This window comes from Aedes aegypti, chromosome 2, assembly GCF_002204515.2.
Source record: "Aedes aegypti strain LVP_AGWG chromosome 2, AaegL5.0 Primary Assembly, whole genome shotgun sequence".
NCBI lineage: Eukaryota > Metazoa > Arthropoda > Insecta > Diptera > Culicidae > Aedes > Aedes aegypti.
In genome coordinates this window covers 271239985-271253450 of record NC_035108.1, presented here as the reverse complement: position 1 = coordinate 271253450, position 13466 = coordinate 271239985, and the positions used below count along the sequence as shown (strand labels likewise).

General features: G+C 40.0%; 1 protein-coding gene across 4 annotated transcripts in view; it reads left to right on the top strand.

Annotated features, from left to right (window-relative positions):
• Positions 1-11156, top strand: part of LOC5566349 (E3 ubiquitin-protein ligase MIB2) — a 125179-nt gene extending 114023 nt beyond the window's left edge. For all 4 annotated transcript variants that reach the window (XM_021845082.1, XM_021845081.1, XM_021845083.1 and 1 more), the window contains one exon: positions 8193-11156. In XM_021845082.1, coding sequence (XP_021700774.1) covers positions 8193-10137 — 1945 coding nt within the window. In that variant the 3' untranslated portion in view covers positions 10138-11156. The remainder of the gene's footprint in view (positions 1-8192) is intronic.
• The last annotated feature ends 2310 nt before the right edge of the window (positions 11157-13466 follow it).

Here is a 13466-nt window from a genome sequence, read left to right as displayed (position 1 = left end):
CCCACCTGTTTAACCCACCCCACCTTACATTCTTCTGTGTTCTTTGTTCTTTCTCTCATTCTTCTTTGCTCTTTGTTCCATTCTACTAGCATAGGAATTCTCCCCAGCTATTCATATGCTAATTCGGGTTCATATTAATCAGCCAGCGTAACCTATTCAATTGTAATTGTAATTGCTCAATCCACACCCTGGCAGACAATTATCCGCCCATCTAGACACGGGCTGGGTGAGGACCTACCAAGCCTCCCCCGTTAACATGTCCTATACCGTTTAGCACACCGGGATCTTCCACAAGCAGGCGCCGGAATCAAAGCGGTCCCACAAGCTTCAGATACATTAAATAGATATAGTCCCTCTGGCACTAAACCGAATAGCGGCCTTCATATCATCACTAGCACTGCCTATCCCGCACGCCAAACAAAATGCCGGAAGTAGCGTGCCGTGTAGAACATCCGATGTTCTACACAGCACATCACCTCCGACACCATGCTCAACGTACAGCAAAGACATCGCCAATAAAAAGCGGAATGCGTCATTCGATTCAGTGCCAGAGGGACTATAAATGTAACGAAGAGGAAATGAAAAGATAGTAGAGATGGTTTGGCTGTTGGATTGCTGAAACGAGAAGAAGTAAAGTCATTACGTTAAAACGTGGTTTTTATAGTTGAATAAATGTATCGATAGTTTCTCATCTGTTTCTTTTCCGTGTCGTAGTTGCGTCGGTTCTATCCACCTCGAGTTTTGTCGTCTCCGCTCGAGCAATGAGGACCGCGATGAAATGAAAATACAAAAACATGACCATTAGTGTTTATCTATTATTTAATGTGGTTCTCATTTGCTTTTAAATACCTAAGTAACATGTGAACTCTGCCTCTATCAGAAAATTCTAATGAATTATATTTTATTCCCCTGCACTTTCCCTAACACAAAGTATTCCTATTTAGTAAGACATTTACAAGTGCAAAAGCGCAAATAAAAGTGTGGGACCTCATCGAATCATGTTGATGCCCTCAGAGCACTCATTCTTCGATTTGCGAAAAATGAGTCCGCTGAAAACACCGACCCGACTCGACGCAATCGCGCACCTCTACCAACGCCTCCGCACATGTAAAAACTTCTGCGATAAACCTGTGGTGTGAAAGAAATGCGCAATATTATTTTAATTTCAATCCTAACTGCATGACCCGTAGGCTCTATGCGTATGATTGTTCATTATTTTAGCTAAATATACCAGTTATTCCTGTACATCAGAAGAAAAGAAAAACGATTAAGAATATCTTGCAGCGTAAAGTTTAAGTGATCAAATATTAATCCTTTCTTCGAACCCAATTTCATTATACATTGGGTTATGCTATGCTTCGCGTGTGATACGAACAATTAGATTTATCAATATAATGCATTAGCATCCAAACAAATACCCTAGAAAATTTTCTAATTGTCCGACAAACATTTCAAAACAATTACGAACTGCAAAAATTCAACGGTAACTTTATTCAACAAAGCCTTCATTCGATCACCCTTAAAATACACAGTCATCAGTAGACCATGCACTACAATATCCTCCTAATATAACGCAGAGCCAAAAATCCTCTCTTGCGTTACCCAATCTGAACAAGAAAACATTTTCAAATACTTCCCATAATTTGTGCACGGCAAAACAGATTCCACCCTCTACGTAATCCAACCTAGTATGAACAGCTGCCCAACTCTCCAGACCTGCGCCCTCCAAGATCCAAGGTGCTGCTGCCTTACGTTCAAAACTTCTTTCCTCAAAGTCTGTCTATCAATTCCGAACTCTATTGCATACTACCATACCAATCAGACCCTATTCCTGACAAGACACAGAGTCACAACCCCAATGTGATGGATTTACCCAGCAAATCCACAACCTTGTCCTAACCCCTCTTACGTTTCGCCATCCTCGAAAGTCACCCATATTGATGCTTGGCAAAAAATATCAGTATTCAATCCACAAATCCCAAATTACACCACATTACGTTGGTCCGTTTGGCGTCGCCGGTGGATACCTGTTCTGACATTCGCCTCTTTCAAACTCCATTTCAACCATGTCCCTCCACTTTATCAATACGAATGTTGACGAATCACGATAATCTGAAGATCGTGACCAGAACGGAGGTTGGATAAATCACTAGGGACCAACTACCACCTAATCAGCCAGCGTAACCTATTCAAGGGCCAAAAATCGCATGCATAATATATATTTCGTCAAATATCATATAAAGGAGTGGAGGTATCGCAATTTTGAGGTGATTTTTTGCCCTTAAGGGTCTTGAAATCACCAAAACAAGCTGAAAAGCATACCAACATTTTTCAGAGTTCACTAAAATGGTAAAACTGCACTTACGCCCTTTGCGCCACCTCTAAACCTTCACCAAAAATTCTCATTTTTTCACAGGATGTTATTTTGGGACCGATGATCATTTTCCACTTTGTAAATCTTGACTACGGAAGATTTTTGGAAATAAGCCCCACCCTACTAAGGGATCGCTTGGACAGTATGGTGCAATTACCTACCGAGATAAGCGCCCGTTGCTCGGACTTGCGGTTATTGACCCTTCACCACCTCAGTCTTGTGACGGGTCAGTCCTAGTTTTCTAGATTTCATCCATTTATCAATTATGGAGATAGAGTGCGTTGCTGCCAACTCTACTTCCTCCATCCATTCGCCATAGACCACTAGGGTGATGTCGTCGGCGAAACCAACAATCTTAACACCCGTCGGAAGAGACAGCCTTAGTACGTCATCGTGCATCGTATTCCATTACATCGGGCCCAGGATTGAACCTTGAGGTACTCAGTGATCCGAACACTTATCTGCCCCTCCTCTGTGTCATACAGTAAAATCCTACCATCAAAATAGCTTTCTAAAAGCTTACACAACTGCACCGGTACCTGAAGTGCATGGGCTATCGCTTCCCAGCTTGCGCTATTGAACGCATTCTTTACATCTAAATTGGCGACCGCGCAGTAACGGATGCCGCTCCTTTTATGCTCGATTGTCATCTCAGCTGTCTGAATGACCGACTGGATAGCGTCCAGAGTAGATTTGCCTTTTGCTGAATCCAAATCCGTACTAGCCTGTTAAGGATCAACCTCTTCAACAACTTCTGGAGGAACTCCGGAAGAATTTATGGAAACACATCGGAGCAATTCCTGGTGGAACTCTAGAGGATCTTCCGAAGAATTGCTGGATGAAATCCAGAGGAATTGCTGGAGGAAATCCGGAAGAATTTCTGGAAGAACGGAATTCCTGGAGGAACTCCGAAGGGATTCCAGGAGAATTTTGAAGGACATTCAGAGGAATTCTACGAGAAACTCTTGAGAAATTCCCAAAGGAACTCTGGAATTTCTCGGAGGAACACTTCCCGGAGGAAATCTAGGGGAATTCTCGGAGTAACTTCAAAAGAATTCGTAGTGGAGGAACTTTGAAAAATTCCTGGAGATATTACGATAAAATTCCTGGCGGAACTATGGCAGAAAGCCGAAAGAATTCCCGGTTGAGCTTCAATGAAATTTCCGGAGAAAATCTAAAGGAATTCCCGGAGAGAATCTGAAGAACTTCTTGGAGGACCTTTAACCCTATCCCGCCCATGACTTTTTTTCATAATTAAAAATAGAAATGTACATTTTTGAGCAAAATCGTAGAACAAAACCTTGTTTTTGAACTATGGATTAGTGTTCAAGGTAACTTAAGGCTAAGTAGCCCGTCATTCATTTTGGCAACAATGATGACTTTTCAGCTTTCATTTCAAAGGGATAAAACTCAGTCTTGATAGTTTATATTGACTTGAAAAAATATCACTGTACGCGCTAACATGCATAAAGTACGCTGATACTGTTTCAGCTGTGTCAGTGCAAAACTAACTGATTTTCTTTGATTCGAAATCGTGAGATGAATAAGCAACAATCATCAACGAAGCGTACAAATTTCAATGACGGCCTACTTCGCCTTAAAATCATATATGAGGTGGTGCGCTGATGCACCACCAGGAACTAGGAGTACTTTATGACATCATCGTATTTTTTTCAGATGAGCTTTCTTCAAACGCTTTTGTAATTGTCGTTTCTTATCTTTTCCTTAACATAACTAGTTACATAAGTTCAATCCAACACTTTGATGTTTTCCGACAGTAGAAGTACTGTCAGCTGGATTACTTCATCTTCATCATTGCTCATATCCAAATTCTCCTCTTCCGTTTCACCTTCTTCGGGACAATGATAAAGTGCACGATATCGGAATCTGTAAAGCAGCGTCCATTTATTACGTAACGCCAGAATTGGCAATTTTTGGACCTGCTCCCCCCGTCCGTAAAGCTTTTTGTATGATCAATTTCAAATTTTTGTATGAGCCGTAACCCTTGAGCCAACTCCCTCCCCCCCTAGAGCGTTACATAATTTATGGATGCCGCCTAATATAGCTCTATATATTCCTCTTACGATACGATTCTAATTTTGAACTTACTTCTGGATCTAATCGATTTCAAAGCATGCTTAACGATTTCGCCACTTTATCAGTAACTTCGTCAAATCCACTCAAAGCATCAGAGAATCTACTTCAGAAAATCCGATAAAATCACTTTCTGCACAACTTTCGTAAAGATTTGCCTTATTTCTTGTGGATTTTGCAGTAAAATTTGCAAAATGAGCTGATAACTACAATTTCATGTTAAATGGTAACAATGATGAAATTTCGATATTACGCTTTTTTGGGTGCCGTGCGCCCAGTGGTGCATATGTGCACCATACAATCCATCCATCAAATCAAATGATTGCGAAACTAAATTTTGCATTTCTAAACATATGTTAGTGCAAATAAAGGGTAAATGTATTGGAAAATATTTTTATTGCTACTTTGAGGAATAATTATCTTTGTTATATCAGGCTTTGAAATCATGTAATATTTTTCGACCAGTAAAACCCATTCCTTCATACATATGTTTCATAAAAAACATGTTAAATTTGTGGGCATCCCTAAAAAAAGACATTGAAGTGAAAGAGGAAATGTGTAATTATGATGTAGCGTAAAACAGTTTTATTTTGTTCGTTATTTTTAAAGCTACAAAGGTTGAAAGTTTTGGTGCTCTACAGACACCATGGACGGGAAAGGGTCAAAGGAATTTTTGGAAAAACTCTTAGGGATTTGCTGAAGGAACTGCGGATTATTTTTTAGAGAAACTCCGGAGGAAACCCCAAAGTATCTCGGAGGATTTCCAAAGGAATTTCAGGAGGAACTTTGTGGAATTTCTGAAGGGACTTCGAGTAATTTCCGGAGGAACTCCGAAAGAATTCATGGAGGATCCATGGAGGAACTCCGAAGCAAATCTCGGTGAAGCTGCGAAGGAATTTCCGGAAAACATTGTTGAAAGGATTCCTGAAGGAATTTCTAGATGAATCTAAAGAAGTCATGGAGAAACTCTGAAGGAATTCCTGAAGAAACTCCGTAGCAAATTCTGGAGGAACACTGAAGACATTCTTGGAGGATAAAGCAACTCTGGAGGAAATCCACGAAGGAATTCTTGTTAAAAATAACCGAAGGAATTTCTGCAGGAAATCTCTGAATGAAATTTCCGAAGTAATTCCTCGTGAAACTTTTAGAAGGAGTTCCTGGGAGAAATCCCTGGAGGAATACCTGGAGTAAATTCCTGGAGGAAAGCCCGGAAGAATTTCTGGACAGAATCCCCAGAGGAATTTCTGGACGAAATCCTCGCAGAAATTGCTGTTGGAAATCCCCGAAGGAGTTCTTGGGGAATATATACGGAGGAGATACTCGGATAAATTCCTCGAGGAAATCTCAGGAAGAATTCCTGGAGAAATTCTTGGTGCAAATCCCCAGAGAAATTGCTGGAGGAAATCTCCGGATAAATTCTTTGAGATAATCTTCAAAGGAAGAGGAATTTCTTAATAAATTTCCGGACGAAATCCCTGAAGGAATTCCTGGATGAAATCTCCGAAGGAATTCATTGAGGAAACCCCTGAAGGAATTCCTGGATTTTCTCCGGGGACTATAATCCTGGGAGAATTCTTGCAGCAAATCCCCCCGGAGGAATTATAGCAGGATATCCCCAAAGGAATTCATGAAGGAAATTCACGGAGGAATAACTGGTGGAAATCCTAAAAGGACTTTCTGGATGAAAAATCTCCGGAGGAATTTCTGGGAGAAACCCACGGATAAATATGTAATGGAAATACCCGTAGGCTTTCCTGGAGAAAATCCCAGAACGAATCCTTGCAGCAAATCCTCGGAGGACTTTCTGCAACGAATCCCCGAAGGAATTCCTGAAAGATAGCCCCGGAAGAAATCCTGTAACACACATCGGAACTTCGGAGGAATGCATGGAAGAGCTCGTGGATATTTCTGTAAGAGGACTTCGATGAGGAATCTTCAGAAGTATTCCCTTAGAAAATCGAAGTTAAATCTTTGGACGAATTCCTGCAGGAATTCAAAATGAATTTCCCGGAGGAATAACCTCTAAGGTTAGTCTAAAAATTTGGGAGTTAGATTGGGAAAAAATGCCCAGCTTTTCAAGAATGATGTTGGTAATTCCTTCAGGGATTTGTTCAGGAATTGATTCCACCAGTAATTTTCCTAGTTATGTGTTCAAGCATTCCTCCATGCATTTCTTCAGGATTTTTTTCAGGAATACCTCCAATGATTCATTCCTAAATCGTTGCTGGGATTTATCCAGTGAATTTATCCAAGATATTTTCCAAATATAGATGCATGAATCCTAGATCCTAGAAGTACCTATTTCTCAAGAATTTTTGGGAGAAACTGGAGTAGGGGCAATGTGGGCAATATGAACATACGGGGCAATATGAGCCACCCCGGTTTTGACCTCAAAAACAGTGTTTTAATGTCTAGTGTCATTAGGATCTGCTAAAGGATACCTTAAATAGTCACCACAATAAAAACCGTAAGAATATTCGTTTTAACACTCAAGACATTCACAAAAATGTACACATTTGTCCTTCGTCATGAAAAGCTTATAATTTTGGCAGTTTTTAATTAAGACTATAAAAAAAATTATATTTATAATTCTGGTAAATTTTATCAATCTATTGAAACTTCTGATCATAACGAACAGTTCGTGAGCAAAATAAGATTTGTTCGTAAACAAAATTGTTGAAAAATAATATATTTTATTCAAGATGAAAGGGCGGGGCAAAATGAGCATGGCTTTTGAACATAAAAATGCATCGCCTAAATATACCAGATTATTTTTTTTACTGCATAGTCATCTTTATGCACCATTACAGTTCCACTTTGCTACAAAAAACGTTGAACCAAGTATCGCAATTTAGTACTAATATAACATGGTCTGTTTACTATGTATTATTTATCTTTAAAAAATAAGCCGCTAGAATCAATAATTTCAAGCAAAGCTAAAACAATTTCCTTTCCAATAATGTACTCTTCACCACTAACTCTTCTCTATACTGTTTTAAATAAAAATCATTCGATTGAATGAGGTGGCTCATACTGCCCCGTAGGGTGGCTCATAATGCCCCATATGGTTGATAACCACGTAGAAAAACATGGTTTTCCAAAAAGTTCCTGAAATAATTTGCAAGTTGATGTTAACATTAATTATTGACGTAACATGAAAGATAACATTTTATAGTACAAGTCTCTTGTATTTAAACCATATTTTTTGCTGTTTTTCTATGCATTCCATGACGTTTTCCTTAGGCGGCCCATATTGCCCTGATCACCCCTAATTCTAGAGTAAACCTTGAGATATTTTTGTAGGAAGTCAAAATAGACTCCCTGGAAGAATTCCTGACAAAGCCTTGGGAGGAAATTCGGAATAGTCCTTTGAGGAACAACAAGTACAATTTCAGGATAAATCCCTAAAAAAAAGCTTTAGAAGTCAGAGACGTAACCTTGGATTAAATTTCTGGAGGATTTGTCAGTATATCAGGATAAATTATTGAATGAGTTTTATAAGAATCCCGGGAGCAAACTCTTGAGTAAATCCAGGAATTCCTTAAGGAATGCTACATGGTTTAGTTCCAGCATTTTTGCTGACAACATGGACCACAGCACTTAAGCCACTTTTTCAATAATTTTAAAAAAATCATCAACTGGATCTCAAATGACTAGCAGTTAAAAAAAAAAGCAATGTAATGTGATCAACTCTGCAATAACGAAACTCTAACCTCTTTTTCAGTGCCAATCCGGAGGAGATCGACTGCGTCAGCGGTGGTAAAACGTGTCTGCAGGTAGCGGCCCACCAGGGTCACGTGGATCTGGTCAAACATCTGCTTCAACTCGGTGCCAACGTGAATGTCGTGGACAAGGAAGGCGACTCGACGCTACACTACGCGGCATTCGGCAACCAGCCGGAAATTATGCGCATCCTATTGCAGCATAATGCCAACATCGATGTGCTAAACTCGTCGCACTGTTCAGCGTTGCACATTTCGGCGCACAAGAAACCCCCACACTGTGTCAAGGTTTTACTGGAGTTTGGAGCGAATGTCAACGTGCAGGATGCTTACGGTGATACGGCCCTGCATGATGCCATAGGCAAAGAGAATACCGAGGTTGTGGAACTGTTGTGCGCTTGTTCCACGCTGGATCTGACCATTAGGAATAAGCGAGGATTCAATGCATTGCACCATGCTTCGTTAAAGGGCAATGTCCACGCTGCGCGTAACATTATTCGCTTGGCCCGGCAGTTAGTCAATGTTAGGAAAGATGATGGATTTTCGGCCTTACATCTAGCGGCATTGAACGGACATTCTAAAGTGGTTGAGGTCTTGGTTAAGGAGGGCCAGGCGGATATTAACATCAGGAACAACCGAAGGCAGACGCCTTTCCTACTGGCCGTATCTCAAGGTCACACTGCTGCTATCGAGAAATTGGTCGAATTGAAGTGTGAGATTGCTGCAAAGGATGAAGATGGTGATAATGCGATGCACTTGTGCATCATAAAGAAGGCAAATCTAGTGCAGGATGTGACCGCAACGGATTCACCGAAGATTTTTGAAATGTACCAATCGTTGGCCCCGATTGTGAATGAAAATCGTTTGATGTATGCGCTACTGTGTTTCCTGGCAAAAGAAGGATGCCCATTGGATGTGAATTATAAGGGCGCAAGAGTTTTGGATTGGATTCCTAGTCAACCAGTTAAAGATATTATAGTTGGATATGAAAAAGCTCGTATTGCTAGAGAGAAAGCAGCAGCAGCAGGACCGCCTGCTACTGATCTATCATTGAACAACTCTCGCGAAGAAGATGATGTACCGCCTCAGATGCTGTCTAACTTGGAGGCGATGAGTCTAGCTGCAAACAATCTGGATGAAAATGAAGGCAACAATGCTGCAGCATTGCAAGATGGAGCTGCAAGTACTGGAACCAGTGGACTTGGACAATCAAATCCGCCAAATCCTGCACGTAGAAATCGGGGACACAACCGAGAGGCTGCTGGTGCAACACCGCCCCCAATTCCAAGTCATCATCCGAACGTCGTTCAGGAGGAAGATTCTAAACGAATGAACATCGAACCGTTAGCCCCAAGTGAAGCATCCGGCCCCAGTGTCACACCTTTAGATAGTCCAGCACGTTTCCAATCACCAAATCGAGCCTTATCGCCTAACATGGTGGGCACACCAGAATCCGGTGGCGGCAGTTCTTCCAAGCATATCAGCCGACGACAGTACTCAGATAAAAATCCAACTGCTTCCCCAGTAGCAGTACTGTCCTCAAGTCCACCAGTCATTACCAATATCCCTCAGGAATGTATTGTCTGCAACGAACAAATGATGTTAATTATCTTCGATCCCTGTCAGCATCAAATATCCTGTGAAGAATGTGGTATCCGCATGAAGAAATGTCTGTCTTGTGGTGTGTACATAGAAAGGCGTGTTACCGTGAATGGAAAGCAATTGTTCAACCCGAAAGACAATCGCCAGCCATCCGCCGATAGACTTCGCTACCTCGAAAGTAAAATAATGGAAATCGAAGAAACACATTGCTGTAGCATCTGCATGGAACGACGTCGTAATGTAGCCTTCTTGTGTGGACACGGAGCCTGTTCCAAGTGTGCCGAAACGCTCAAGATTTGTCATATGTGCCGCAAAACGATCACTAAAAAAATCAATCTCTACTAAAAGTGTTTTACTGTCATCCCCGCCCGCGGCTATTTTCCAGTTAAGCCGTGAAGTTACCAAAAAATGTGAATAACTTTTATTACAGCAACTATCTTATCTTCCCTTTTAAACAAAAAAAACTGTGCTTCTGTGAATGCCGAGAGGAGAACTCCATTCTGCTATGTCGTCGACCAATAATATCTTGTCTTCGGTCGATTTTTACTCGTTCTGCACTTTTCAACGTGGCCCTTGTCAACCAGAGTTGTAAAACTCTTTTTTGCTAAAATTAGATAGAAATTTCTTAACTGAAATGTTTCCTTTCTCGCTACCAAAAAGTTAAATGAATCACCCCTAAATCTAAGTGTAAATAAGCTTGTCCTTAACAGAAAATATGTGTATTTATGTGCATGTTCTTTGAAATGCTCTGACCATGATACAATATATGCCAACCGTGGATATGTGAAAAGCTCATTTTAGTGAAAATAAACGAAAATAAATATTATACCAACATTACTTTTTATTACACATCGATTTCTTGACTGACTTGTATACAAGCGTTCTTGCGTACACAACAGCATTATCAACCAAAATGATCACTCACACACATAAGTAATCGACAAACATTCACGTCTGATTGTACTTTGCACAGTGTTCTTAGCCTTTCCGTTCATCCTCTATAATTATTTACTTCAATGTGTTAGGCGACGCCATCCGAGAACGTATTTTTCTATCATTTACTCATCAGTTTTTGGCTTACATTGCATACAAATGGAGAAAACGTTTTTTATAGAAATATTACCTTGCCCAAACGAGCGAAACGAATAACATAGTTTAATGGGACAAATTTTCATATATATATATATATATATATATATAACTGTATATCAAAAAAATAAGAGAAAATGTGGAACACCCCATACCTGTATTCGATTGTTATTAATGATGAATGATAATGTGAAAATGAAGTTGTTTGTACGCACATAAGACGAAGAAGCATACACATATTAATAAACCGATATTTATTTCATTGTATCAAAAAAAAAAACACCTGCTGTTTATTGTTTGTTTGCATCTATTCCGAAATCCTTACTAATGCTCATTGCCCTGAGTATTTGATCTTATCAGCTATTGACGACTGGACGATGATTTCTCTTCTCTATTTGACTAGTTGTGGATTGTAAGATTCAATCGTTGTCGATGGATTGCGATAAGATTAAGGTGATTAAAGAACGAAGCCACACCTCAAATTTTCAAGAGCACAAGACTTGAGAATCAAACAGCGCTCCGCGTTTAAAATTTATCCCATTGGTCACCACCAGCAAGCAAGCAATATGATTGATTTTCAACGCGAACTGTTGTCAGATTCTCCAGTCTTGTGCACTTGAAAAGTTTGGCTTCGTTCTATAATCACCTTAACGTCATCTTTGGAATGTGAAATCATATGATTGAATTCCAATTATATTAGCAGGTCTTCAAAATCCTCTATTTTAACCAAAATGGTCTATTCAGAAATCTACGTTAATTTGTAGAGGGTTCAGAAATTACGCGAATAATTCACAAGTTCATCTGGAATTTCTTCTCAGATTCCTCGAGGAAACGCATCTGTAATTCTTCTTGTGATTTCTACAAAGATTTCTGACATGATTTCAAGAACTAGTCCAAAGATCCCTCTTAAAATTCTTGTAGTGATCCACCAAGTTTCCAAAATTCTTCCAGCGGTGTTCGAAGGGATGCGAATAAAACTATAAAACTGGAGGCGATTTACGTACATGTGCCATTGGGCTGCATGTGAAATATATGTAATAGCTTCCACTTTTGTATGCTTGTTCCCTATCATGTATAATTGTGTGTTAATTGGCAAAATTTATTTTTTGATTAACTAAGAAATCTTTCAAGACTTCTTCAAGAGCCCAAAAGTTCTTTTGAAGAACCTTGTGGGATTTCAACAAGGGATACTTTAGAATTCAATCAAGTTTCATCAGATGTTACTTTAGAAATTCCTTCTGAAATAACTCCTGAATTTAAACAAAAATACCAATAATTGCTGAAAAAATCCTTGACATTTTTCTGAAGACATCCCCAGAAAAAAAATTGAAGACGTTCTTGGAAATTTTCTTACAGAATTTCCTGATTGAATTTCTGAATTCTTGAAGGTATCTGAAAGGAAACTTTTTTTGAAAGTTAGTAAAAATTACAAATTTTCTCCATAATCAATTTCTATCAACATCACTGTATTGTTGTTCAAATAGCTATGGAAAAGTAGGGCAGTTTGGCCATCTTAAGGAGAAGTCCATATGGATATGTTATGGAAACTTCGCATTTTTGCATGATTTTGCATGGTTGGTAACGAGAATTCTTCGAGACAAGTGGAGTCATTTGCGGTTTACCCGTGGCGTCTTCGGTGCCATCAGCATCATCGATCTTGAGATCGGGCATCCACTAAGGCCCGCCTTTAAGGTAGCTAAACAGAGGAAGGTGAAGTTCGTCAACCCTTCGAACGAAGTAATCCGTAAATGGCCGATTGTCGTACGCCGGATTGATCGGACCTAATCTAAAGGGAAGGAGTTTCATTTCATCGCGTGCGGTCAGAGCCCCCAAGGCAAAGCCGTGCGACGGTACGTTGGCTTCGATTCTGAACAGAAGGTCAAACCCAGGTAGAACGGCAAACCGTCGTTCAGCTCTCGAGGAAGAATAAATTAAGAATAAAAATAAAGCCTTCCGTCCAGCATCCACCTCCTCCACAACGATAATTCGTCCATACTTCCCGAACTCAGTCCTTCATTGCTGCCGCCATAATAGGAGCGTCAGCGGACAAGTTGCGTTCCCGCCATTGCACATTGTGGAAATCCGAACCCAAAGGTGGAAAAAATTGATAACTTCCACAATAGAAAGATAAAAAATAAGTTTTATAGCTCATTCGAAAGGAAATTTTCTCAGGAATCGATTGGTGATGGTTTCATGTAGAGTTTCCAATCCCGGGAACATTTCCCGGGAAATGAGATTTCCCGGGATTCCCGTTTCCCAGGAAATGATTTTCTGTTTCCAGGGATTCCCGTATTTCCCGTGATTTCTGTAGTTCCCGGGAAGCTCTATTTAAATACAGAAATGACCATTTATTTTCAAATAAAAACATCGCACAATTTACTTTTCATATCATATCAAACAATGTCCTCACTAGAGATGCGACGTGTTTGTGAATTAAAATTTTGGGTAAAATCAACCGAAAAAAGGGAACAAATCTGGATGCATTTCACTGACATTTTGTAGGTGATTTTTGCATGGCTTATTTCACAGCCTACTGCTTGGCAGTACAAGTTTGCAATGCAATATTGAGCATTTTGCACCTTATT